A 22,734-nucleotide genomic window follows, 5' to 3' on the forward strand; every position below is an offset into this window, starting at 1 on the left:
ACGGCGCGAATATTGCGTGTATGTGTGTGTCATGAGCGAGAGCGGAATCTGCTTGCTTGAGCACCAGATAATACGCTACTCTGTATGTGCATACTCTCCCTGTCGTCTGGCTGTATCGGTTTTCGAAAGTCTCGCGTCTCAGCTTATCCTGCTGCCAGCCGCAAAGCTAGACTTTAGACTAATGGCCTGTGTCGAGATGCGGAGCGGAGACGCTCCTCCGCCGACCGCATCGCCCTCGAATCACACACATTATGCAGTTTCTGCCTGGCTGACTCTCGACTGACTCAACTGACAATGGTATATAGACTCAACTCTATGAAATTGCTGGCGATCGCAGCGAGAAAGCTATTACTTGGTTTTGCGGGGGACAAACTTTTCTCCGGCCTAATTAATTATGATTTAAATATATTTCATCCTCGATATTATTCTTCGGACAGCCTTTAAGTTTACTAAACAAACTAACAACCCATCAAAAAAATATTTGCGGAACTAAAAACACCTGAAATTTTTAAAATTTAAAGACACACACGTGGAGAAAAGTTCTCATATAAATGGACAAAATATATAAAATTCCCATGGATTTAGACTGCTTTAGATATGGTTCAACAGGCTTAAAATTAAAAGATTTTTCGATGACGATTGGGAGTTAGAAACTGTCAATTTTTTAAATTCTTAACCCTTTTTACCCGTCAGTTCAAAAAAATTTAAAGCTCTTCGCGCTAATCACTTAATTTAAAAAATTGTTCGATCAGTATGAATTTTTTTGTGTGAGTCAATTATAAAGGTTATGAAGATGTTTTCCCACCTGAAAAGAAATTTTCCAGAATATTGTTATTTCTGCCAAGAACTGCAATGAATCTGAAAACTGGTGCGTTCATGCAGTTTAACTGCCAAGGCTATACTCATTAAAAATTATATTCGTTGTATTATAAAAAGCGCCAATTAAGTATGAGATTGAAAATAATTACGAGAAACTAGGCACGTTCAAGGAAATTTCCCCTCTCATAGCAAAACCTTTCCTAGCTCGTTTAATTTAGCACTACTTTGCGACGCTTCCTTTGATCTCCCGACGTTCAAGAGGCAATTGCACGCGTTCGCGTTCTCCTAAAGCAATCGCAATCACGTTCGCAAAAGAACGAAAATAGAAAAGCAGTTTAACTACATTCTATTTCCGAGCTTATAAAATGTAAATTACTCATATTTCATTTGAAAATGCAGCTAACTGCTGCTTTTATTATTTTATTTAATAAAGCACTCTTTACAAGGTTATTTCCTCCATGGAAGAAAGTTAGTTGTAATGCAAATCACACGCTCTTTCAAATAAAGCCTTTGTTACACACTGTTTGTGCGTTTTACACAGCAATTTGAACGAACGGGTTGACTGAAAGGTAGAGGAAGTTCCCACTGGACAACATTTTGCGCTTTAAACATCTCGTCAGCAAATTCGCCGAAAAATAACGAACCATCTACAATTAAATAATAATCAAATTCATCACAGTCATATAATTAAACCACATATTGTTAGGAATTATTTAAATTTAAGTAGTTTTTTGTATTATTTTAAAAATAACATTAATCCATTTTCTCCAATATGGGTTGCCCTAAGTATGCGTTATACATGCCTATCAATATTCAGGATTGAGAAACTTTTAGTGTTCGAGATTAGGATTAAGGAGGGTCAAAGGGGAATTGTTTAGTTCAGGTAAAGAGCATAGAAATTGCACGATCTGACGACTATAAACTATGGAACGTGCTGGGGGTAAATCCTGAAGTCAAACAAGATCATCAGAACAGGTAAGAAATCGAACCCTGGCGTCAGGGTAGCCATCGAGCGATCCATATCACTCAATTCCCACTTCCGACGCCTGTGTGCTCTTTATTGGTTCGATTTGCAAGATCTGCACAACGTTGGAACGGTCAAGGCAGGCCTTCAAGGTCTCTTGAATAGCTATCACCATTATTTAAAATGTTGAGAAGAAAAACTAGAAGTTGATGGGAAATGATAAAAAATTTATTGAATTTTCAATCAAAATATCGACATTAATGGCATACAATGTGACCAACGTTTATTCTCCAGGCATGAGAGGGAAAAGATAAATATTTCCAGCAGGAAAACATTCATTTGAAAACCACAAGACTCGGATAAATTCTAAATATAGAAAAGAAAAGTATAAGGATTTGTCATTGTCTTAACTCTATTATATTAAATATCATATAAATTTTTAGCTGAAATGGCTTAGCATCAGATTAATGTTCATGGCTTACTCTCGCAATATCAAGCACTAATTAAGGAACTATTTAATTTCTGGGCATTATTTTACTCTTGAAAAATTGGATCTTAATTTTAAGCAGCTTTTACCTTTTTTAAAAATACATGCTTGTAAATATGAAAGCGTATTAATAATTTAAGGAAAAAAATCGTTTAAAATGTAATAATACAGTTCATTTCATTGAAAGTTGCTCTTTTCAGTTTTACAAAATAATCTTAGCTCGGATTTAGTCTAAGGTATAGGGACCGATTCGAGTCATTCTACTTGCAAACCGAACCTCTGGATGATCAATGCCATAGGTGTTTTGTCTAGAGGCAGCACGTTGTTCGTCAACTTGTTCTTGATATTCCGCAAGCGCAGAGACGCGTGCACCAAAATTACTGCAACACAGACATTAAATTCAGTTTAGAATTTAGACCACTTGCAGAAAAAATTCTCTCCAAGCACAAATAATTTTAATGCATGTTAAATATTATTTAGCAAAGCTGGCGGCATGGGAACATTTATTTAACACTAACTTGTAATTTGTTAAGTAAATATGCTTTGAGTCGTTCCATTAAAAATTATCTCAAGAGATATGGCGTTAAAATTTTATGGCAAAATCGTTGATGATCTATTCAACAAGTCAAAAATATCACGGAGGAAATAAATTCTGATTCAACGGAATTTGCAAGTTATGGAGCTCCAAAGGCTAAAAATTTTGACTGGGGAATTGATTTAAAATCAAATTTCGAAGCTTTAATTCATGTATATTTACAGTGGCAATAATGATTGACCAAAGTGTCATTTTTATTTTAATTTTCCAGACAAGTCCCTAATTTTCCAAATTAGGCTGGAAAAATTACAAATTAATAGCTCATTAATGGTCCTAGACAATATTTTTAACCTTTTTGAGCTGATTTCCACGTTAATGAGTGAGAAAAATTATTAAATTAAACTCACTTATCAAATTTAAAGTTTGCTCGATTTTTTCGGCAATAATTAAAACACAAGAAATTTTAGTCAGTATGTATGAAATACGAAATTTATGAACTCTCAAACTTTATTCAATTTCTAATAATAATTAAAAACTTAAAAAAAGCCGCGACAAAAATTTAAAATAAAATAAACTTCCTTTTAGAATAACAAAAAAGGTCCATTTACCGCATAAATTTTTTTATATGAACCAAATTTCATGTAAACTGATCTAAAATTGTGTTTTCAAATCGATTTATCAATTTTTGGTAATTTATTTAAATGCCACAAAAATTGCTAGTATTTTTGAATCAAAATATTTCCCCCCGCAGTGTTCACATTATGAAAGCCAATGGTTTCACCAGACACTAAAACGTTGAATCGATCCTGAGAGTTTCCTTGTCAAAAAAACATTTTTCCAACAACCATGTAGTAAATAAATAAATTTAGGCCGCGTAACAATCCTTAAAAAATTTCTCATGTCATTATTTGCATTTAGCCGCTTAAAAATCACATCACGTATGATTGGCAAACACAAGTGGCCAACCAAAGACAAAAAAAGCAATTCTGATACCTTGTGTGGGCACAAGTAGCGAGAGCAAGGCGTACGCCAGCGAGGAGTAGTAGTAGAGACAGAGGCCGGCCAGAACAACAGTTATCCCGACAGTCGGGCCAGACGCTTCGGTGGCGAGGCGGGCGCAGCTCAACAGGGTGACCACGATTAGGGTGGAGCCCATCAGCACCCTGAGAGGGTCGATGTAGCAGAGCAAAAGGAAAATGACTGCGAATACGGCGAAGTAGTTGGTCTGGTAGTAGAGCAGGTTGCTCTGCATTCGACGCGCCCACTTGTCCAGGTCCTTGAAGTCTGGCACCTAAATGCAACAGAAATATATGTAAATTTGCGGTTCATAAACATTTAAAACCAAAATAAAATAAAGGAGCGTCAAAAACACGGACCATAATGGTCACAATTAAAATGACCATTTTTGGAACAAATTAAAGACAAAAATAATTATTTGATCTTGACTTAAATACATAATTGCTCGCCATCCATTAAATTGAGCAATATCCTGTGCAAATTTTCAACCTGAAAGCGTGCAGAGCCGAGTATGAAGTCATCCAGGGACCGAAGAGGAAGGATTTTCAGCTGATCAGCTTCACTGGAAGTCTTTGCGTTCATTCTGCTGCACTTTTTGCGTGGCAATAATTGTCAATTCGAATGAGGCCTTGAAAAATTTAACGAGAGAGAATCTGTCGTTTGTCGTGCCGTCCGGGAGTGCGGTATGTAATCAACAAAAATAACTTCACTGCAGCAGCAAGCAGTGCAGTGGAGACAGGCGTATTATTGTAGTGACTGCGCTAGAAGTGGGCGTGGTCGTTGAACTACCAGTGGTGCCACTGAACATAATTATGATCTTTTTACAACGAGTATGAGTTTGTGATAAAATGAGCTTAAACTTATTGGAATCATTTAAAATACTAAATAAAATTAAAATTTAAGTCATTAAACAAAGAAATAAATTCAAATTATTGTAAAAAATTAGATTATGATTTTCATGTTTAACTTTATTACGTTGGCACTTTCTCATCACCTGACTAGTGACTAGACTCGTAAGTCGTAATCAAGAATCGAGACCAATCGAGACGTAGACCCTGCTTGTGTCAAAATTTTGCAATACATAAATAGTATGTTTTTGGGCATTTAGACAGAAAGTAATTTTAACTCACGGCATGAATGCCCTTCTCGGAGTAGTTTTCCTGCTCTTTGCAGCAGTTCCGTGCATTCAGGTTTGTTTATTTCTGTTCAAATCTAATTTTAAAATTATCTAATATGATAATTTTGTTTACTGCAAAAAATATTTTATTTATCAATAATATCGTTATTTACAGGGTCAGTACGAGGACGCGAGGTGTAAATGCATTTGTCCCAACCCTTCTGTTGTGAATGCAACGACCGAGTCGAACAGAAAACACTACATCGGCAATGTCCCTCCAAACAAATGCAACTGCGACTCGGTTGTCCTAGCCAAGGTTGGCGACCTCATCAAGGGCAAGGAGCAGGAGTTTTGCCCCCGATGCGAGTGTAAATACGAGAGCCGAAACACTACAACCATTAAAGTATTAATTTTTCTTTGCACAGAATACAATTATTTAAGATTTTCTTCGTCTCAGGTCGTGGTCATCATTGTGGTGTGGGCCGTGTCGCTGCTTGTCGTTTACATGCTCTTCCTCGTCTGCCTGGAGCCTCTGATCAGCGGCCGAACGGGCAAGAGCTACCAGGAACACGTAGACGAGGACGAAAGTCACCAAATGACGACGACGCAGCAAGGCGGGGTCCTGGACCGGGTGGGTCACCAACAGGACAAGTGGAAGCGGCAGGTGCGGGAACAGAGAAGGAACATTTACGACCGACACACTATGTTAAATTAGTCGGCAAAACAATAATTCCAATGAATCTTATGCTATTAAATCTGGTCTAGTACTCTTAAGTTTCATTAAATGTAAAGTTTAAGAAGTGATAATCATCCAAGTTTTTATTTTTTCCAACACTCAGAGGCGTTTATATACACGTATGTTCATCGGGGGCAGTTTAGTTTAGTCCAAAAAGACCTAGTCCTGATATTAATGAAAATAATAATGACTTGTGCGGAGAAAAAAATCTACAAAAAGAATTTCTGGCGCTGCTCTATGTAATTGCTCAGGGCAGTGGTGGGCTGGGTGTAAAACTCGGATTCCAGCGCGACAATCAAGTCTTTCCTTTTCTTGTCGCAAGCTTCATCAACTAAAGATTAAAAATGGTGAGTCAACGCTAAAACATTCTTCTTAAAAAAGCAAAAATATTTACCCTCAGCGTCTAGACCGTGATATTGACACACGGCCTGGTTGATAAGACTCTCGTACTTGGTCAGTTTTTTGATGCGCAGTGTTTCCTTCGGGGTCTCCATGAAGAACTGCATCAGAAGCTGCTCGATCTCGCGGACCATTTCCTTCAAATATTACATACCAGGATTTCATTTTTGTTTTACTTAATGTGTTTGGAAGATTACCGGGCTGGTCGACTTCCTCTGCAGAATTTCCTTCAGGTGTCTCTCGATTCTTTTGTACTCGGAAGGCATCGGCAGCCTTTTCTGCGGCTTGTTTTCCTCATTTTCTCCCGAGGTTTGCTGCAGGGAAAGAACACTGGCAGCCTTCTGGATGAAATAATTCTGGTTGGTCTTGTTGATAAACTCCCACCAAGCCTGTTTGTTAAATAAATCAATTAAATAAATTTTGATATAGATCTAAACACACACCTGCAAGAGATTATCGTCGTTCAACAAGATGGCAAAGGGCGAGGGCTTGTTGCCCATGAAATCGTGGATCGTGATTTCATACTCGTTCTTTTCGTTCCATCGCATCAAATCTTCAACTAGAATGATAACAAATTTTAAATGTAAAGAAAAATATTAATTACATAAAATATTTTCAAGGACCAACCATCCTTGTAGTGTCTGAGCCTTCGTTTTCCGCAGTGTTTGCCAGGGTGAGTGAGCACCAACACGGTGGTCTTATTATTCGAGGGTCTCGGACGAGAAATCGGCTGCGCAACGATAGTCGAAGCTTGCGAGGACACGGTTTCCGGTATGCTGCAGAATTTGCAAGAAAAAAATTTAATCGCAAAATATTCCCGAGCTTTTGAGCTCAATGAACCTGAGTTCATCGTCCGAGATTGGACTGATCTCTTGGGGTTTTTTCGGCACGAGACCTTTGCGGTCAATTACTCCCATCTTTCAAATGGAAATTTTTGCCAGCTTTTATCTGAGGTGTGACTCAACTGACAAGAAGAGCGATTTCGAGTTTATCAACAAAACAATTTGTCAACATCTGATCCAGAGGCTTTCTGCTTTCACTAACTTGCTCTACTCTCCTTGACCAATATTTTTTTGTTCATTATCATACCCGCCCACCACGAATGCGAATGCGAACCACACTAACTGCCACGCCCCCTCCGCACAGCAGATCGAAGAAGCAGACAAGTTCAACAGAACAAGGAACAACATCATGGCGATTGGGTTTGACACTTGTGCAAAACGGAGTGATTGAGGGTGGTTTTGGGTTCGTTGTTAAATGTTGAAAGCCTTCAAGAGTGCGTATCATAGTAAAGACAACTCTCTTTTGAAAGAACGAACGGAAAAGAAAGACGAAAACCATGTGAAGGATCCAATCCTCGAAGATGTCGGCAGGGCGATCAAACTGGTGCGTATTTTTACACAACCATGCGCATTTATATTGATGCACTGCGTGCACTGCACAGTTATATGATTCACAGCTGTGTGACTCACCCTTAAGATCTTTTTAATTAAGCAGACTGAATCAATTAAATGCATAGCGCATCCAAAATTACAAAATAGAATATTCAAACATTTTTAATTTCGATTAAAACTTTTTATTCATGCATGCGTTGTATTTGTTTTTGTTTGTGTTCTCTTTAAAAGTTCACTTTTTGTGCAGCTGCTGCAGTACGGCCTTGGAGAGGATAAAATTGGATCCAGCTGTTGGGTAGCGCAGGATCTGTGTCACCGCCTCGACCATGCTCTGCGACATGGTCTGCGGAGGCCGACGGCCGGTTATTGGCCGCTCGTGCGACCCTTTACCCACACGGACAACGTGAAAATGCTGGAGAGGAATTGTTCAAAGAGAAGAGCCACTCTGGATAAAAGTGAGGGATCCGCGCATTTAAATTAATCTATTTCACTGAAAGCCTGAAATTTAAGGCACGTCTTGGCTGTACCATTCGCTGAACGAAGGCTCTCTGGAAGGATACCTGCGAACATTCTCAAGAGAAGGCAACCTGCTGGGCAAACATTACTTCAATTACGCCTTTTTACGGGACGAGCAGCGGAGGGATTTGCTCATTGGACTTTTGGCCAGTCTCCAAGGCGTCTGCTTTGAACTGGCTTTGGTGAGTTGCGTTGCCAAAGCACTATGCGATAAAATAAATCATGTGATTTCTCCAGCAATGCTTCGACTCAATGCAGAGTTCAGTCAACTCGCTTCCATCGCCTGAAGATTCTGGTGTTGTCACTGCAGACAGCGACTTGAGTGAGCGGCTGGACAGTCTGGGCGACCAAGACGTCAGTACATTTTATGCAGATTAACTTTTTTAAGAGCTTTAGATCACAAAATACAAGCATTATTAAACATTTAATTGTTAATAAGGAATTACGATAGCAATTTAAGCAAACGTCTTGATTGGTTCCAATTCCAAGCTCTGTGCTCGCATTGGTGAGTGCATTTAGGGGGCAAGTGGGGGCTGATTTACGCCTACATTCGTCTCTTCGTGTGTTGCAACGACGAGTCCATTTGGATTTGGTAGGGTTGCGTAAACTTTCCGACTCGCCACTTCTTGCTGGATTGCACCTCTCCAGCATGCTGAATTAATTTAACGGGAGAAATTTTATGCGTTTAGATTAAAAGACCCTTGTGCGGAGGCAATAACACGAGCTGTTCCTTTTCTCATGGTCCGTGCGCCCATTTTATTCGTTCATGATGTTATTGGGACGACTTAAACACAGAGGTTTCGCGAGTTGTTCGCTATCAGCCCATCTCGAAAGAGGTGAACTGGTTAAAAAAGATGCCTGAACCCTCAATTCCTTATTTTATTAGCTATTTTCAACCCTGCTGATTATTCCGTCTCATACCAACCTCTTGATTTTTCTCCAACTTAGCGCAATTAATTGTTTGCCCTGCGCAGCATATAAATCAAACATTTATGATAAACTAACATAAATATTGTCACAGTTAAATAAACGCGATATCATTGCTACAGGACGATTCAGCAACGTTGAACGAGTTGGAGGACAACAGAATCAACCGCATCATGGAAACGGAGAAAGTAGTGTTGCGCTCTCCAAGACGCGACCCGCAGCGGCATCTGAAGCGAGTTTCGTTCCACGAGGAGCAGAACAACAAGTGCCTGAACAAGCGGCATAGCTGGTGCGTTGACAGTTCCATGACGTCCAGCACCCTGAGCCTCCCTTGCGACGAGGGTGGCATGCCGGAGGAACCTCCCACCTTTGACGAGTTCCATACCCTTCAAGGAAAACTGGAACTCGTTAAGCAACGAAGGAAATTATTTCTCAAGAAGGCAGCTCTGGGCAAAAGCAAGGAAAGAAGTCTCCGCCTCTACTGGCCCGAAGCCAAAGTTAATAAAGAGGCTTGTCGTGAAGTGGAGCTGCAAATCAACCGCGAAATGCAAAAGACCAAAGCTAATAAGGTATTTTCCGGATTTTTTTTCTTACGTGAATAACTGAAATAAATTTTTGTTTGATTACGTACAGAATGACGTTATCAATGAAGAATCTGTGTTACTCGACAAGAGGCTTGTCAAACTTCTTCAGAGAGACATTTTTCAATCGCAGGAAGAAAACATTTTGAAGGTAAATATTTAGTGTAGTAATAAAATAGTTCTATAGACTCTTACAAAATAGATTGAAACTTGTCTGAGAAAATTTTTGTTGCTTCCAGGTTTTCAAAGGCTATGGTCCACTTCTACAACCAGGAATTTCTCCTTTGCTGATCATAATTACGAGCTGCGGCGTATACGGCGTTTGCCACTCAGACTCAAAAGTGAAACCAAAGTTTATATGCAACTATAGAGAATTAGAAGCAATTTTGGTAAACAAACAACTCTATTCCTCTCCATTCAGATTTATAAACCAATTTTATAAAATTCCAGTTTGGCCCTGATGGACTGACAGTTCTCTTTGCCACCAAATGCAAAGAGAAACACTTGATCTCTGTTTCTGGCGCTGCGGAATCTCTGCCTGGAGCGATTATGGCTCCAGTAGAGTTGGCCATGCGCAGAGCAAACTTGGTTCCGGCAGCTTGGCAGCAGTTGAACCTGCAAGAAATGAAATCCCTACGCCACAACCTTTCGAAAACAATTCCCTCGTTGACCGGGGAGCAGATGCTGTGGCACCAAGTGGTCCAAGTGCAGGACGCCAGCAGACAAAACGGAGCACAGGATGCGTCCAAAGAGGGACTTCTGATGGTCAGGATCGGCATTGACGGACCCTGGCAGCCGTCGTATCTTGTTTTGAGGTACGTTGACGAGTTCAATATAATCGTATTTCATGGGCAAGGGGTAGAGCATTAAATATAACTATATATTAAGATCTGATGGGGGAAAACAAAGAAATGGACCCAAAAAACTACCCCAGAGTCTCCCTAATCTACTCCAACCCCTTAAGACAGTAGTTATTTTTATTAATTATTCACAAACAAAATCATTTAAATAATTAAAATGAAAACATTTGTTTCTGAGATGATTCTGGAATCAATTAACTTAATTTTGTTTATTTTTATTTTTCCCAAAAACATTAAAAGGTTCTTTAATCACCAGCTGAAATTTTCAGACGAATTTTGTTCGAAAATAGTAAATTTATGACAAATTTGCTCGAAGGGGAAAATTTTTTAAATAAAAAAATCCTTAACATTCCACTTTAATTATTCCGTGCAGAGCTTTGCCACTATATAATTTTAAACCCATCCGTGTGTATGAATTTATAATTTTCTTTTCATTATTTCGTCATCATTTGGCCTCTTGCAATTCACCTAATTTATCTTACAGGGACCGCGAGCTGTGGGTGTTTGGAGACGAGTTGGACCACGAGCCTCAGCTGGTGATCGGAGTGGCGCGGTGCGTGGCGTGCGGCCGGGTGCAGCTTTCCGAGCGGCCCCACACGTTCGAAATCCAGTGCGGGCGCAGCTCGCTGCCGCTTCAGCTGGCCGCGGCCGACGACTACGAGGTGTCGGACTGGCTGCAGGCGCTGCTGCAAGCGGCCTGCGGACAGACGGCCGCGCCGCACTTCAAACTGCAGCCTTGCGGCCTGATGCTGACCAGCGGCCATCTGCTGGCCTATCGGCTCGACCGCAGCACGCCCGAACCCGTTTGCTGCACGCAGCTGGTGCACGTGACCGCCATCAGGGCTGCGGAGTCCTCCTGGTGCGCCCTCGAGTTCGAATGTGCGGAGGCAAAGGAGAACGGTGGCGACTGGATCCTCTACTTCGACTGCGCAGCTCACCGCGCCGAGTTCTACCAGCAGATGGAAGCTGCGTGGGCTAAACTTCCTCAGGTTGGTTTTTTTTTCAATCCTAATATCAATAATTTTAAAGTGGAATCTTAGTGATTTAAAAAAATCAAGTAAAATTAACTTTAACTGACCTATTTTTTCCATGTCCTTCTGACCAAAGGTGCCCCTAAATCCAATTTTTCGAATTATTCTCGTTACGCCCTCTTTTCCTATTTTTAAATTGCTGCTGGCTAGTTTATGGCTTGAAATATTTGCTCCAAATTTACTGAAAAGGATTTGATTTAAAGATTGTGTAGCATATAATTTCAATTTTTAGGAAAATCTGATTTTTATGAAGACATTTTTAAGTAATTCTCACCCCTGTTGATATCGTTTCAGGCGTTACCATTTCCTTCGACAAACTATCTCTCAGACTTGCTGCGTCAAAAATGCGAGGACGCGAGCACCCAGTTGCTGACCTCGTGGAATCCTCTCCTCAACCTTGGCTGACCAATCAGTGATATCGTGACTATTCCAATGCATTTATTTCTCCACGACTAGTCTTTTAGCTCATTTCCGATTTTTATCTATTTTGCCAGTTTTAGCCACTTTGAAGTGAAAGCTCAAGTAAATCTTTGTGCAATTACAAGCGGAACTGCTCTTCTCTGTTAGTATCTCTGCCAGGGCTAGTCCTTATCTCTCTATCTGCACATGAGTTGTGAACTTTGAATTTTATTTTGGTTATTTTAATAAAAATTCTTTCCGCTCATTTTTTAACTCGAATATGTGTCTATTTTTTGTTAGCTTATATGTATTTTTGGAGCAAAGCAGCTTTACTATTGCAAATAATACTGAGATCAACACACATATACTTGATATTACGCCATAATATTCTAGAATGTAGCCGAGTAAGTTGCTTTGAGTGTTGCAGTCTACCCGAGGGTAAGAAAGGCAAAGGCAGACAATGAATGAATAATTAATTATTATAAAACTATTAGACATACTCTTGTACATACACATAAGATATTATGTAACTCATAAAATGTATCTTGGTGTTGCACTATGAAAAATTATAGAAAGGTTTACTCAGAAGCAATTATTGCTAACATTCTCATTTGAATCGATCAGTATTGAAATTTTGTGCCAGCGGTGCTTCGTTAATTTGTCAATTATGTTGTAGTTAATGTGATCAAGAGCTTTGCCAAATTCGTTGCGTGAGCAATTATGTTCTTCTTGTTGATCAAGACTTTATCATTTTTTGGCTGGTCCAGATTGTGTGAATTTTATGCTGTAGGTTTTTTTGATTATTACAAAATAAAATCAATTATCGGCACGAATCTTCTAGATTTTCATTTTCAAATAATATCATCTAATTTTTTTAAATCTAGTTACAAGAATTCAAATAAGCAGTTTTTGAAATTATGTTGCAAAAAGACGAGCTCAGGAATCAATGCGTTAGTTAATTTTCAGATTTATGTATCACCTGATCATTTACCTCCAAAGCGTTAAAGTTGAATCAAATCATTGTATGTTACGTTTAACCATAAATATAAAAAAAATCAGGAAATAATGTTCTCCACTAGTTTGGCTTCATTTTTAATTTAAAATTCTAATTCCTAATTTAGCCTGATTTTTGAGGCCAATGGTCGGAAATAAAATTATCAGAAGTTGGTTTCATAACGTTTATTAATGCTTATGACTAAAAATTAAATGTACATAATTGGTCCATAGAACAAACTTCAGTCGCTGTCGGAAGAATATATCTTTCTTCCCCTCTTTAGGGCTGAACTTATAATAGAGGTATTCAATCCTCTTTTCTCTTGAGCTGGAGACTGCGCATTCCCCTCCTCCTCAACTCCACTGTCATGGAAAAGCCGTCTTTTCATTGGAGACTTATCTTTGCTCTTTTTCTTTACTGGACTTTGTACCTCTTCATCTTCCGAAGACTGCTTTCTCTGCAAAGCCCCTCTCTTTTTCCCTGTAACAATAGGACTGCTTGGGGGACTGTCGTCCTCTTCCTCCTCCTCATCTTCTTCACTGGCCGACACCACTTTTCTAGCAGCCTGTTGCTTTCTCTTCTTGGAACTAGGGGCTTCTTCCTCTTCAGATGAGTCACTTTCAGAAACGACCCGCTTCTGCTTCTTTGAACTGCTTTGAGGAGACTCTTCACTTGCCTTTTCCTTTTCCTCCACAACTCGTTTCATCTGTGTTTTCTGTACCAACTTTTTGCCAGCAACAATTTGACTTGTCGAGGCTTGAGATTTTCTTTGGGTTTGCAATTTTGTTGGAGCTTGAGACTTGGAGCTCTTCTGGGATTTTTGGGCGATTTTCCTTTTCTGCGACACCTTCTTGTCATCTTCATCTTCACTATCATCCTAAGAAAAATAGATTGCAATTAAATGTATATTATCAAAGCAATCAAATTAATATCTTACCCCTCCGATCTGCGAGGAAATACTCTCGCCCTTGAGGTTATAGTTCTTCAAGTTGCCAACATCGAACATTTCACCGCAGTCATGAAGAACAAGCATGGCTTTCACTCGCAGAACCAACTTCTCCATCAGGAACCTCATGTTCGGCACCAGGGTAACTAAGCCCAGTTGATTTGTGATCTAATTCGAAAAAAGTTTCATATAGCTGCTGAATATTTGGTCATTTAATACACTTCTTGTTCTTACCTTTCCGTGAGTGCACAGGCTGTGAATGTACTTTGTCACGCTTTGCACTTTCTTTAAAATAATTTTAATCTTCTCGTATTTTTCGCTGAAGAATTCCTCCATCAGCGGCAGTCCATTGTCCATGAAGAAACGCAAAATTGGTTGACTGTCCTGAAGGGAAGATACAAAAGTTTGAACTAAAATATTAGTTTAGGGTAAGAAAGGGACGAGAATAGAAAAGTCAAAATTATTTACTTCAGGACTATTTGGTGATTTATAATGTTAAATTTGATTTATTTTCTGCAAAATAGTCAGTTTTAAAAACTCTTTCAAGCAAACCTGCTGAGCGGGCGCTTGCGAAATGTGTGAAAGAATCAAATTACAAAATATTGCACAAGTTCCGATGAAAAGCCATCCACTTTCTTGCAATTTTGGATAATTAAGTGGCAAATAAAATAAAAATAGCTACCTTGAAGAAAGCAGTAAAGAGAGCTTTGGTCTCGTGCTCTTTAGCGACGTCTCTCATAGCAATCAGTCCTTCCAAAATAACCTCCCACAGGTCATACGTTGTTTCAAATAAGTCGGTGTTTTGAGTGGCGGTCTCAGCGTCAACAATAGCAGCTTTTGAAGTTTCCACCAGAGTTTTGGACAGCACCTTGAATATGCTTGGCAAGGAAGCTCTGGAAAAAACTGCTATCACAAAGTCCTTTGATGAGAGACGAAAATTTACCTTGAAAAGAGCGGCATTTTGGAAATTTTTCCACCATTCTTCCCTTTCAGTTCTCCAGCGTTTTCGACAAGGTATTTCAGTAACTTCACGCACCTAATCAAGGGCTTCTAGAATCAAAATTTCCGTAGTAAAAATAAAAGAGGCAAAATAAAATAAAATTTTACATTGCCAGTGGCATATCGAGCTTGGATTAACCGAACTGTCATCTGCACTTCGGACCCAAACTCCTTGGGAACAGAAGGCCATTCATCACGCATGAAGGAGCATGCCAATTCGACTAAAATCAAATAAATATTACAAACAGGTCCAAGCATTACAAATTTCTCACGCACAAATCAACTTCCTGTTTTTCTTGGCCAACTCGCCAGATTGGTCTGGATCATGGGAATTGATTACCTGAATTAAATAATGTTTCGTACAACCGTTTTAAATATAAATGAAACTTGCATACCTGGAGAAGTTCAACTATCTCCACTGCAGTTGGTAGGGTTAAAATACATTCTCCAAAGTTTGCGATGTATTCACAGGCTAGAGAGACAATCCCAGATTTGGATGTCATTTCTTCCTCTCTTTTAGCTCTCTTCGCAATTGTAGTCAGAATTTCTAATTCGGAAGAATTAACTTCATTGAATCAACAGCAGCAATGAAAGAATACCTTCCGCAATGTCAAAGTTTTCTTTTTCATAGAGGCCGGACCAGCCGAGCGCGCTCTTCAAACAGCATATCATCAGAAACATGCTCTTCTGCAGCAACTTGGATTTTTCGGTCTCTGAACCAGGACCATCTTTCAAGCCATCATTCTTTTCTTGCAGATCCTGATGGGGAAATTTGTAGGCTTTCATTTAATTATTTGCACTTAGTTTTCACTCACCTTGAAGAACTTGACCACCTGCTCAAGTTTGTCGCAAATGGCTCCCATAGGTGCCACGAAGTTGGCGGCATTCACCTTGGTGTCTAACAAGTCCAAATGGAAGTGCAGAGTGGCGTTGGCCTTGATTGAGGAGGTCAATTTGTCATCTGCACCAAATGCAAATGGAAATGGTTTGGAGCTGAAAATGCGAATTAAACATTTTCATAATTGAATTTTGATAATGAGGCCCAAAGCAGATTGCAATGGAATTTGTGAAATTTGATTTAGGACAGGATAAAAAAAATACAATTAGATCCCTCAAGAAAAATAATCAGAATATTTGTAACATCTGTACAGGCACTTAATTGGATCATCTGCAATTACAGCAAAGCAGAATTTGCATTTACGTCCAACAGACTGGGCAACAATCTCAGAGGACGAATTACGCAATATTTAATTTTTATACCGAATTTTAAAATATTGGATCTGAAATAAATTTATACCTCTTGGAACCCAGGATTCCCGGCTTCTGATCCATGCAGTGCTCCAACTTCTTGCGCATGTCTTCAAGAATAAAAACAAGCTCTACAGGCCCGAATTTAGCGGCTGGATTACTAATATCTTGAGGCTCGTCGTCGATGACTAAGCAATGCTGCAGAAGTCGAATGACAATCGTGATATCCAACTCGCGGAAGTATGCGCTCAAGTCCTTGAGAGAATATTCTTTGCTCAAGTCAAGCTCGGTTTCCTCCTCCTGAAAATCGGTGTCTTCATCCTCATTTCCATTGACATCAAAGTCCACGTCGTCCAAGGCAGGGTGCAAAGAGCTTTGGGTGACAGCTGGTTTCTTCTTGCGTTTGCTCTTCTTTTTACTGAATTAGGAAGTCGATTGTTGCATTTTTTTATATAGGTCTTTTATGGGAAACTTACCTCTTGGGCTTCTTTCCGGCTGCGCCGCGTTTGTATGGAATGACATCAGCATAGAATTGAGAGGCAGGGGGCACATATTCAGGAGGGAAAACTGGCATCAGCTCCAAAATCTTTGACTCCAGATAGGTAATATGCCTGATTCGCTGAAACAACTAAAATGCACGCGTTAAGTAAAAGGTTTGAAACATATAAAAGCGCAGTAAACTAACCTTTTCTTCGTATTTTCCGCTTTCAACCGCGCAAAATGCACTGATCAGCTCTCTAAACCAGTTGACTGCGATGAAGAGAGAGTCCAAGATGCTGATTTGCACCAGTGGATTTGAAATGCTCGAAAACTCAGCTCTGGAAATTTGCAGCATGTTCATTGGGATCAACACTGGACACACGAGGGTGGCATCCATTTCACTTAAGCACTGCACGTTGACTTGAAAGCTCAAAATTCGTGTGAGCCTGAACATTGGGCACATGTTGACTGCAGGCCAGGCGATTGGCTGGGAGCTGCTCATTTAATTATTTTATATGCAATCAGATTAAAGGAAAATTAATTTTTCTCACTTTGCACTAGTGACCGCAGAGGCTTTCATTGCATCTTGCACAACATGGTCTCCGATTGACGCAATAATAGCACCTGTAGTCGCTATCAGATGAAGGTCTGTTGTCAGCTTCACATCTTTTGGACTGTAGAATTGCAAAAATGGAAATATTTGTGCTTTGTTAAGAAAAAATGCGGAATATCTCAAGAACAAAAGCAAAAATATTTGAAAATTTGACACAACATGAAAGTGGAAATTACATTATTTACAGCCGGCAGGGTTTTCTATTTTTTTTAAAAACTTTGTCGAGTCCTTTGACCCTGAACTACAGTTTTTTAAGTAGTCTAAGAGGATATTAAATTTTCAAAGTAGAATGAGTTTTTTTCCAAGATTTTACAGCTATAAATTTAATGGAGGCTTAACTCCTAGCCCTAAAATGTCATAAAAACATAGCTGCATCAAACTGATACATATTTCATCTTTTATCGAAGCCATTTAAAAGAGCAAAATTCTGCTTCCAAATCAGATGCTAATTAACAGTAAAAAATACTGAATAGATTGTAAATTACTTACAGATCAAGCTTTGGAAGATCCTCTTTGCTTATAAAATACTGCTCAGAAAAGATAGCAGAAATTGAGGCGTGCAGCCATTCCTGCAATGAATTAGGATTTAAATAACTTAAGCAAAATGCATAAATAGTTAAAAAAAAACCAACCTGGAACGAACGATCAATAACGCTGCTATTTAGCATGTTAGCCAGCTCGTCATGGAGAAATCCACGCAACTCTGGGCTTTTCATAGTGTTCTTGAATGCAAGATCTGCAAATAAATATTGTTAGAATCCTAACGAGGTTATTTTCCATATTGAATTTTAATTCCGGACATTTTCTTCTAAGCTTAACGTCTTCTTTCAATTAACTAGTTCAAGCTTCTGCCCAAAGCCCATTTAACGAACAGAAAAATAAACGTTAAGCTTCAAGGAAAATTTCCGTTCAAAACAAAGACAACATAGGACGCATTTATTACCTATCAGACATTGAGCAGGATGCAGATGGAAGCTTAGTTGCACGGAAGATCTTTCTGAAGAAGTGGTGCTCTGCCCATCTAAACTATCATCAAAGTTGGTGTCATTATTTCCTAGTACTCCCACAGCTATGTGCTTTGTGGCCATAATTGCTCCGACAATGCCTTTACGCTTGTTCCTGGAAAAAAGGAATAATTATAAAATCCAAAATTCAAGAATATTTTATTACTGGTTGTCCAAACTTCGGAGCTGCTTCTGGATCAAGATGTTAATGTCACTCTGCAACATGTCAGCTTGGGAATGCCCTGAATAAGCAAGTTGGCAGATGATGTCCATGATTTTGCGCGCGTGTTCGAGGGAAACTATCTCAACCTTGTCAAGCAAGCTCTCTGGCACCTAAAGATAATAAATTAGAATTTTTGTATACAACTAAACACCCTCCAAAATTTAACGCACCATCAGCAAGGAAGCCTGGGGAAGGATTTCGCTCATGTGGTTCTTCACCAGATTCGACAACGTCACCAACACACTTTCAGTAGCTCTTGCGCTGTTCACGCCAAGCAGGTTGATCAGGCACCACAGCAGTTTTTGTCTCATGTAAGGAGCTTCCAAGTGCAGGAACAGCAGTCTGCGGAATATTTCCAACATTATTTTAATAAAGCCATTCGTGAAATTATGTTAAGAAATCTTATTTGTCAATTACTTTGAAATTTAAAACAGTTGGTATTTTAATCTTAACACCTGATCGTCACAGGACCATCAAATGCGCAAAATACGCGTTTTCTAGTCTAATTAATCTGCGAATTGAAATTTGTCAAGAGCCATCTAGCAATGTAATGATATCCTTAATGCGTCGTTAGTGGCCGAAACCTCATGCATATGAACTAAATTTTAACTGGCGTGATAAAATATTTTTCATCCATTTTTAATTTTAGAAATAGTTTTTTACCACTAAAATATAATTTTTCATCTGTTCTCCTGTCCGCAAGTGTATTAATATTATTGTAAGATATTTATTAAACATGAAGAAAAGGCTTCTTTGCATTTAAGATTTTCCTAAAAATGCTATTTAAATTATAAAGCCTCACGAGTGTGCGAATTACTTATGGCTGTTCCTTCCGAACAATGTAGCTCTAAAATCTATTATTATATTCAGTCCTCAATACGTACATAAAATATCTCCAGAAAAATCTTAGCGTTGACTTACTTGAACCAATGTCCGCCGAGGAACGAAATAAATTTATCTTGAACTTTGATCAGGAAAGAAGCAATCTCCACTATGTTGTCGAAGTACTCACAAAGCGCCTGGAAAATAGTTCTTCAGAATTAAGTTGGTATAGAAAGGGGTGCAATTTGTCACCTGTCCATGATGCTCAAAAGTGGTATCAATCAAATTTTCACTCAATGCTCCTGCAGCACATTTGCTCTTCACGAGGGACAGGATTTTCTTTTTCTTTCCTTCAGAGACCATGCAAATCAGCACGATCACATCAATAGGCTTTAGATTTGGAGTGTTAGCAATGATGTTTAGCCACAAATCTCCCACTTCTTGCATGGCATTCAAGCCGCACTGAAAATATTAAAATCAATTATGAGATGCTATTGAAAAGTTAAAAATTAAATATTTTTTACTCCAATTTGGGCGACAACTCTTTTGAGCATTGCCTTGTCCTCCGCCAATTTAGCCTCGTTGATGCCAAAAGGAGTCAGTTCCGCATTTTGCCTCAGCTGTTGAATAATTTGTGCCTTGTCGCTTTCATACCTGGCGTGGGCCAACAGGAAAGACACCACCTCAGGAATGAACTTGCGAGAGCCATTTTTCAGCATATTGACAACGCTCGCAGTGATGAAATCTCGATCCTCTTGACTTGCAGCCATGTCGCACAAGGCGTCCAGAAGCTGAGGGGTGATTTCACCGCTCTCTTTCAGCACTTTACTATAATTAAAATTAGATTAATTACCAAAATTTAATGGGGGAAATTGTGTACCTGAGGCATTTGACAACCTCCTGTTGATTGCCCACGTAAATAACTGAAGGGAATGCGTGCAGGAACTCTTTCTGGGTCTAAATATTAAAGCACACATTAGCAAACATAATTTTGCAATAATATATGAAAATGGCAAATCTTAAAATTGGAAAGAAATGGTATTAAAAATTAATAAAAAACTAAAAAAGAAGCATAAAAAATAAAATATTAACAAATATGATTAGCCCTTTCAATTAAGGAAATAATTAAATTTTAGTTCGGATCCTTGATACGATTTTCAATGTATTTTTGCAACTACCAATTAGAAATATTTCTTTTTAAGTTGGTAAAATGAAAAAATATGACTAAGAATTTGCCGTAAAAACAATTTTTCTGTCGGTTTTAAAAAAGTTTTTGGTTGCAAAAGGAAACTAAAAATTAGTCAGAAATTTTCTCAAAAATTAGAGGTCTCCGCCAAGAGATGAGGCCCGATCAGTTAGCCGAATTTTTAGCCTGGCGGCAGTAGGCAATTCTCACCAGCGGCTGGCGTGGCTGACAATATTTAAACTGTGAAATGAATCATTGATTCTAATTTAAAGGTCTACTGCAATTAATGGTAATGAAATACTCAAAGCTCCATCAAAGTACATACATTTGATGATTGGCAGAACGTAAAGCATTCAAGAAGTTTAGACGTTATTTGTTCAGCATTTTCAACAAAGGTGAGGTCAACTAGTTGATGCAGCAGGAGCTTGGTCCACTGAACACAGTTTAGGCCTTCATTTGTTCTCCGTCTTAAACAAAACAGGAATTATTGAAAATTACCCATTAAAATTTCCGTAGTTAACTCACTCATTGCCCTCTGATACATTTTCCAAGAGCTTTGAGTTCAAGAAATCGAAGATTTGATCTTGCATTTGTGGAACTTCAAGAAGCAGGTGAGTCAGGGAATCATGTGTAGCGTACCCTACGTTTTGTATCATCCGCTAAAACGTCAAAAGATTAAATTCAGGTCTAAAATTCTTTCCGAGATAAAAATTGCAGACCTTAGTAGGCATCAGCGACTTCTTTAGGAGTCTTGTATCATTGTCATGAAGTGTCACAAACTGATCTACAAAGTCCTTGACTTTGTTCTTGTTCTCCGGCTTTTCGATGGCCTCTTGAAAGTCTCTGACAAAGTAAATTTGCTCTTGGTCTGCAAACACAGAGTTCAAACAGAGATTTAACATTTAAATTTTGACATCTCACCAAGAATGTGCGGCTCATCGCCCTCAGGTTCAAACTTCAATCCGCAGGAAGCAAGGATGCTGTTGAAGAAGGGCAGCTCAGGGTCCTGGGCCCTTCTGGGTTTCCTGCGGGTCACATTCAAAACTGGGGAGGACGCGTTGCTTTCTCTCATGGGAGCCCTTCTTGTTGGAGTTTTCATCTTGGGAGATGGTGCTGGCGACAGGAAGGATTTCTCAGTGGGAAACTCTTCTGGCTTTTTCTTGCTGCCTGGTGTTTTGTTTCTGGTCTGCGTTTTGGTAGCTGATGCATTTGAAATGGATGTTTCTTCGTTATCAGTGGTGACAGCTGTAGAGGAAAGGCTGACGACTGAACTGTCCCCTGCGTTGCTCACAGTCGAGCTCGTTGTTCTAGAGACGGCTTTCTTCTTGAATCTGTTCCGATACATCTTGATCTGTAAAAAATTTAACACTAGTTATTTTAGTCTGATTAAAATGATGCAAAAAAATATTTGGGGTTGAGTATACAAATATGTACCAATTTTCACATGCAAATACTTGAAATAATTCAAAATGAAGCTGCTAATTATGCATGTTTAATTAATTTTTACGCATTCATAATATAATTACAAAGTACATTTTAAGTGTATTAAATTGTTTCGTCATTTTTAAGTTTATCACAAAATTGATTGAACGATAAAATGGATAAAATAAAAAAAGAATGTGTAAATGTATGTATGTAATTAGTATTTAAATTTATATCGTTATTAATTAATGAATTTAAAACAATTTAAATTAGCAAAAGAACATTATTTTGCTGTTCATGTTATCAACCTTCCAGCAGTTCCAGCATGAGAATTACATAATTTGTGGCAACACAAATGTCAATATTAAATTTGGCTGTTAATATGGATACAATTTTTGGTTTGTCGTTTTCTCGTTTTCCTGTCTGATGGACTTAATAATAATTAAACGATTCAGATTATGGATATTAAACAATAAATTCGCAACTTTGAATAACCAAACGCAAATTCCTTGTTGCAAAAGAAAAGGGAAACAATCTATGTATTTGACTATGTTTGTTGAGCGATGAGCAATTTTACCGCGACCAGGACAACCATTTGTACAAACAACGTTCTTTGACACGATACATACCAGTCCAGTTCAACTTAAATTCTTAGAGGAAAAGTCCTTCCGATGCGAGTTTCAGGACATCTAAATCCTCAAATCAGTTCGGCAGACTGAGGTCAGAACCTGAACACATGATCCTCTAATAACAAAAGGCGCCAAAAGATTCTCATTCACTTCTAGCTGGTTGCAGTAGAGAGTAGAGTGCGCGCCAATGCCGTCAACGTCAAACTTGCAAAGCTCGTCGAGAGACGGTATTGTAGCTAAAGTTATGCAACCGGCAGTACGCGCATGACAAGCGTGTGGCATTCCTACCACGCAGAGCGCCATCAGCCGGCCAATCGGAGAGCAAGCGACAGGTGCTTTTGCGGTGGCGCCATCTTCAAACATGTGGTGCTCATGCTCATGGCTCA

At 39.0% G+C, this 22,734-nt stretch overlaps 5 protein-coding genes across 6 annotated transcripts; 2 read left to right on the plus strand and 3 right to left on the minus strand.

The window, feature by feature from the left end:
• Positions 1–1,989: 1,989 nt before the first annotated feature.
• Positions 1,990–4,535, minus strand: Jwa. Its single transcript, XM_065485287.1, has 3 exons — positions 4,312–4,535; positions 3,799–4,096; positions 1,990–2,650 (listed from the first exon to the last, which is right to left on the minus strand). The coding sequence occupies exons 1-3, from the start codon at positions 4,402–4,404 to the stop codon at positions 2,526–2,528; spliced, it is 516 nt and encodes a 171-aa protein (XP_065341359.1). The 5' UTR covers positions 4,405–4,535; the 3' UTR covers positions 1,990–2,525.
• A 316-nt stretch (positions 4,536–4,851) lies between these two features.
• Positions 4,852–5,746, plus strand: LOC135938964 (uncharacterized protein CG1161). Its single transcript, XM_065483047.1, has 3 exons — positions 4,852–5,012; positions 5,115–5,342; positions 5,397–5,746. Exons 1-3 carry the CDS (start codon positions 4,956–4,958, stop codon positions 5,652–5,654), a joined length of 543 nt encoding a protein of 180 aa, XP_065339119.1. The 5' UTR covers positions 4,852–4,955; the 3' UTR covers positions 5,655–5,746.
• On the minus strand, positions 5,741–7,141 carry LOC135938963 (uncharacterized). Its single transcript, XM_065483046.1, has 6 exons — positions 6,915–7,141; positions 6,702–6,850; positions 6,518–6,633; positions 6,272–6,463; positions 6,070–6,211; positions 5,741–6,006 (listed from the first exon to the last, which is right to left on the minus strand). Exons 1-6 carry the CDS (start codon positions 6,989–6,991, stop codon positions 5,885–5,887), a joined length of 798 nt encoding a protein of 265 aa, XP_065339118.1. The 5' UTR covers positions 6,992–7,141; the 3' UTR covers positions 5,741–5,884.
• A 73-nt stretch (positions 7,142–7,214) lies between these two features.
• prd1 (pruning defect 1) lies at positions 7,215–12,615 on the plus strand. 2 transcript variants are annotated; one of them, XM_065483044.1, is made up of 10 exons: positions 7,215–7,460; positions 7,716–7,923; positions 7,979–8,166; positions 8,222–8,338; positions 9,034–9,480; positions 9,545–9,643; positions 9,732–9,881; positions 9,943–10,307; positions 10,837–11,341; positions 11,678–12,615. In XM_065483044.1, exons 1-10 carry the CDS (start codon positions 7,332–7,334, stop codon positions 11,786–11,788), a joined length of 2,319 nt encoding a protein of 772 aa, XP_065339116.1. In that variant the 5' UTR covers positions 7,215–7,331; the 3' UTR covers positions 11,789–12,615. The 2 variants fall into 2 exon arrangements, with proteins under 2 accessions (XP_065339116.1, XP_065339117.1); XM_065483045.1 differs by having other exon boundaries at positions 9,034–9,475; positions 9,543–9,643.
• Positions 12,616–12,946: 331 nt separating this feature from the next.
• Positions 12,947–22,486, minus strand: LOC135941021 (Fanconi anemia group D2 protein). Its single transcript, XM_065486223.1, has 28 exons — positions 22,349–22,486; positions 21,219–21,648; positions 21,017–21,165; positions 20,823–20,956; positions 20,623–20,764; positions 19,992–20,068; positions 19,636–19,939; positions 19,364–19,573; positions 19,211–19,308; positions 18,460–18,631; positions 18,233–18,399; positions 18,006–18,181; positions 17,695–17,798; positions 17,552–17,631; positions 17,001–17,123; positions 16,655–16,943; positions 16,446–16,597; positions 16,019–16,387; positions 15,537–15,714; positions 15,321–15,480; positions 15,117–15,268; positions 14,998–15,061; positions 14,830–14,942; positions 14,666–14,772; positions 14,405–14,615; positions 13,957–14,106; positions 13,714–13,890; positions 12,947–13,653 (listed from the first exon to the last, which is right to left on the minus strand). Exons 2-28 carry the CDS (start codon positions 21,640–21,642, stop codon positions 13,018–13,020), a joined length of 5,118 nt encoding a protein of 1,705 aa, XP_065342295.1. The 5' UTR covers positions 21,643–21,648; positions 22,349–22,486; the 3' UTR covers positions 12,947–13,017.
• Positions 22,487–22,734: the final 248 nt, after the last annotated feature.

The sequence above is a fragment of the Cloeon dipterum genome, chromosome 3, assembly GCF_949628265.1.
Source record: "Cloeon dipterum chromosome 3, ieCloDipt1.1, whole genome shotgun sequence".
Classification (NCBI taxonomy): domain Eukaryota; kingdom Metazoa; phylum Arthropoda; class Insecta; order Ephemeroptera; family Baetidae; genus Cloeon; species Cloeon dipterum.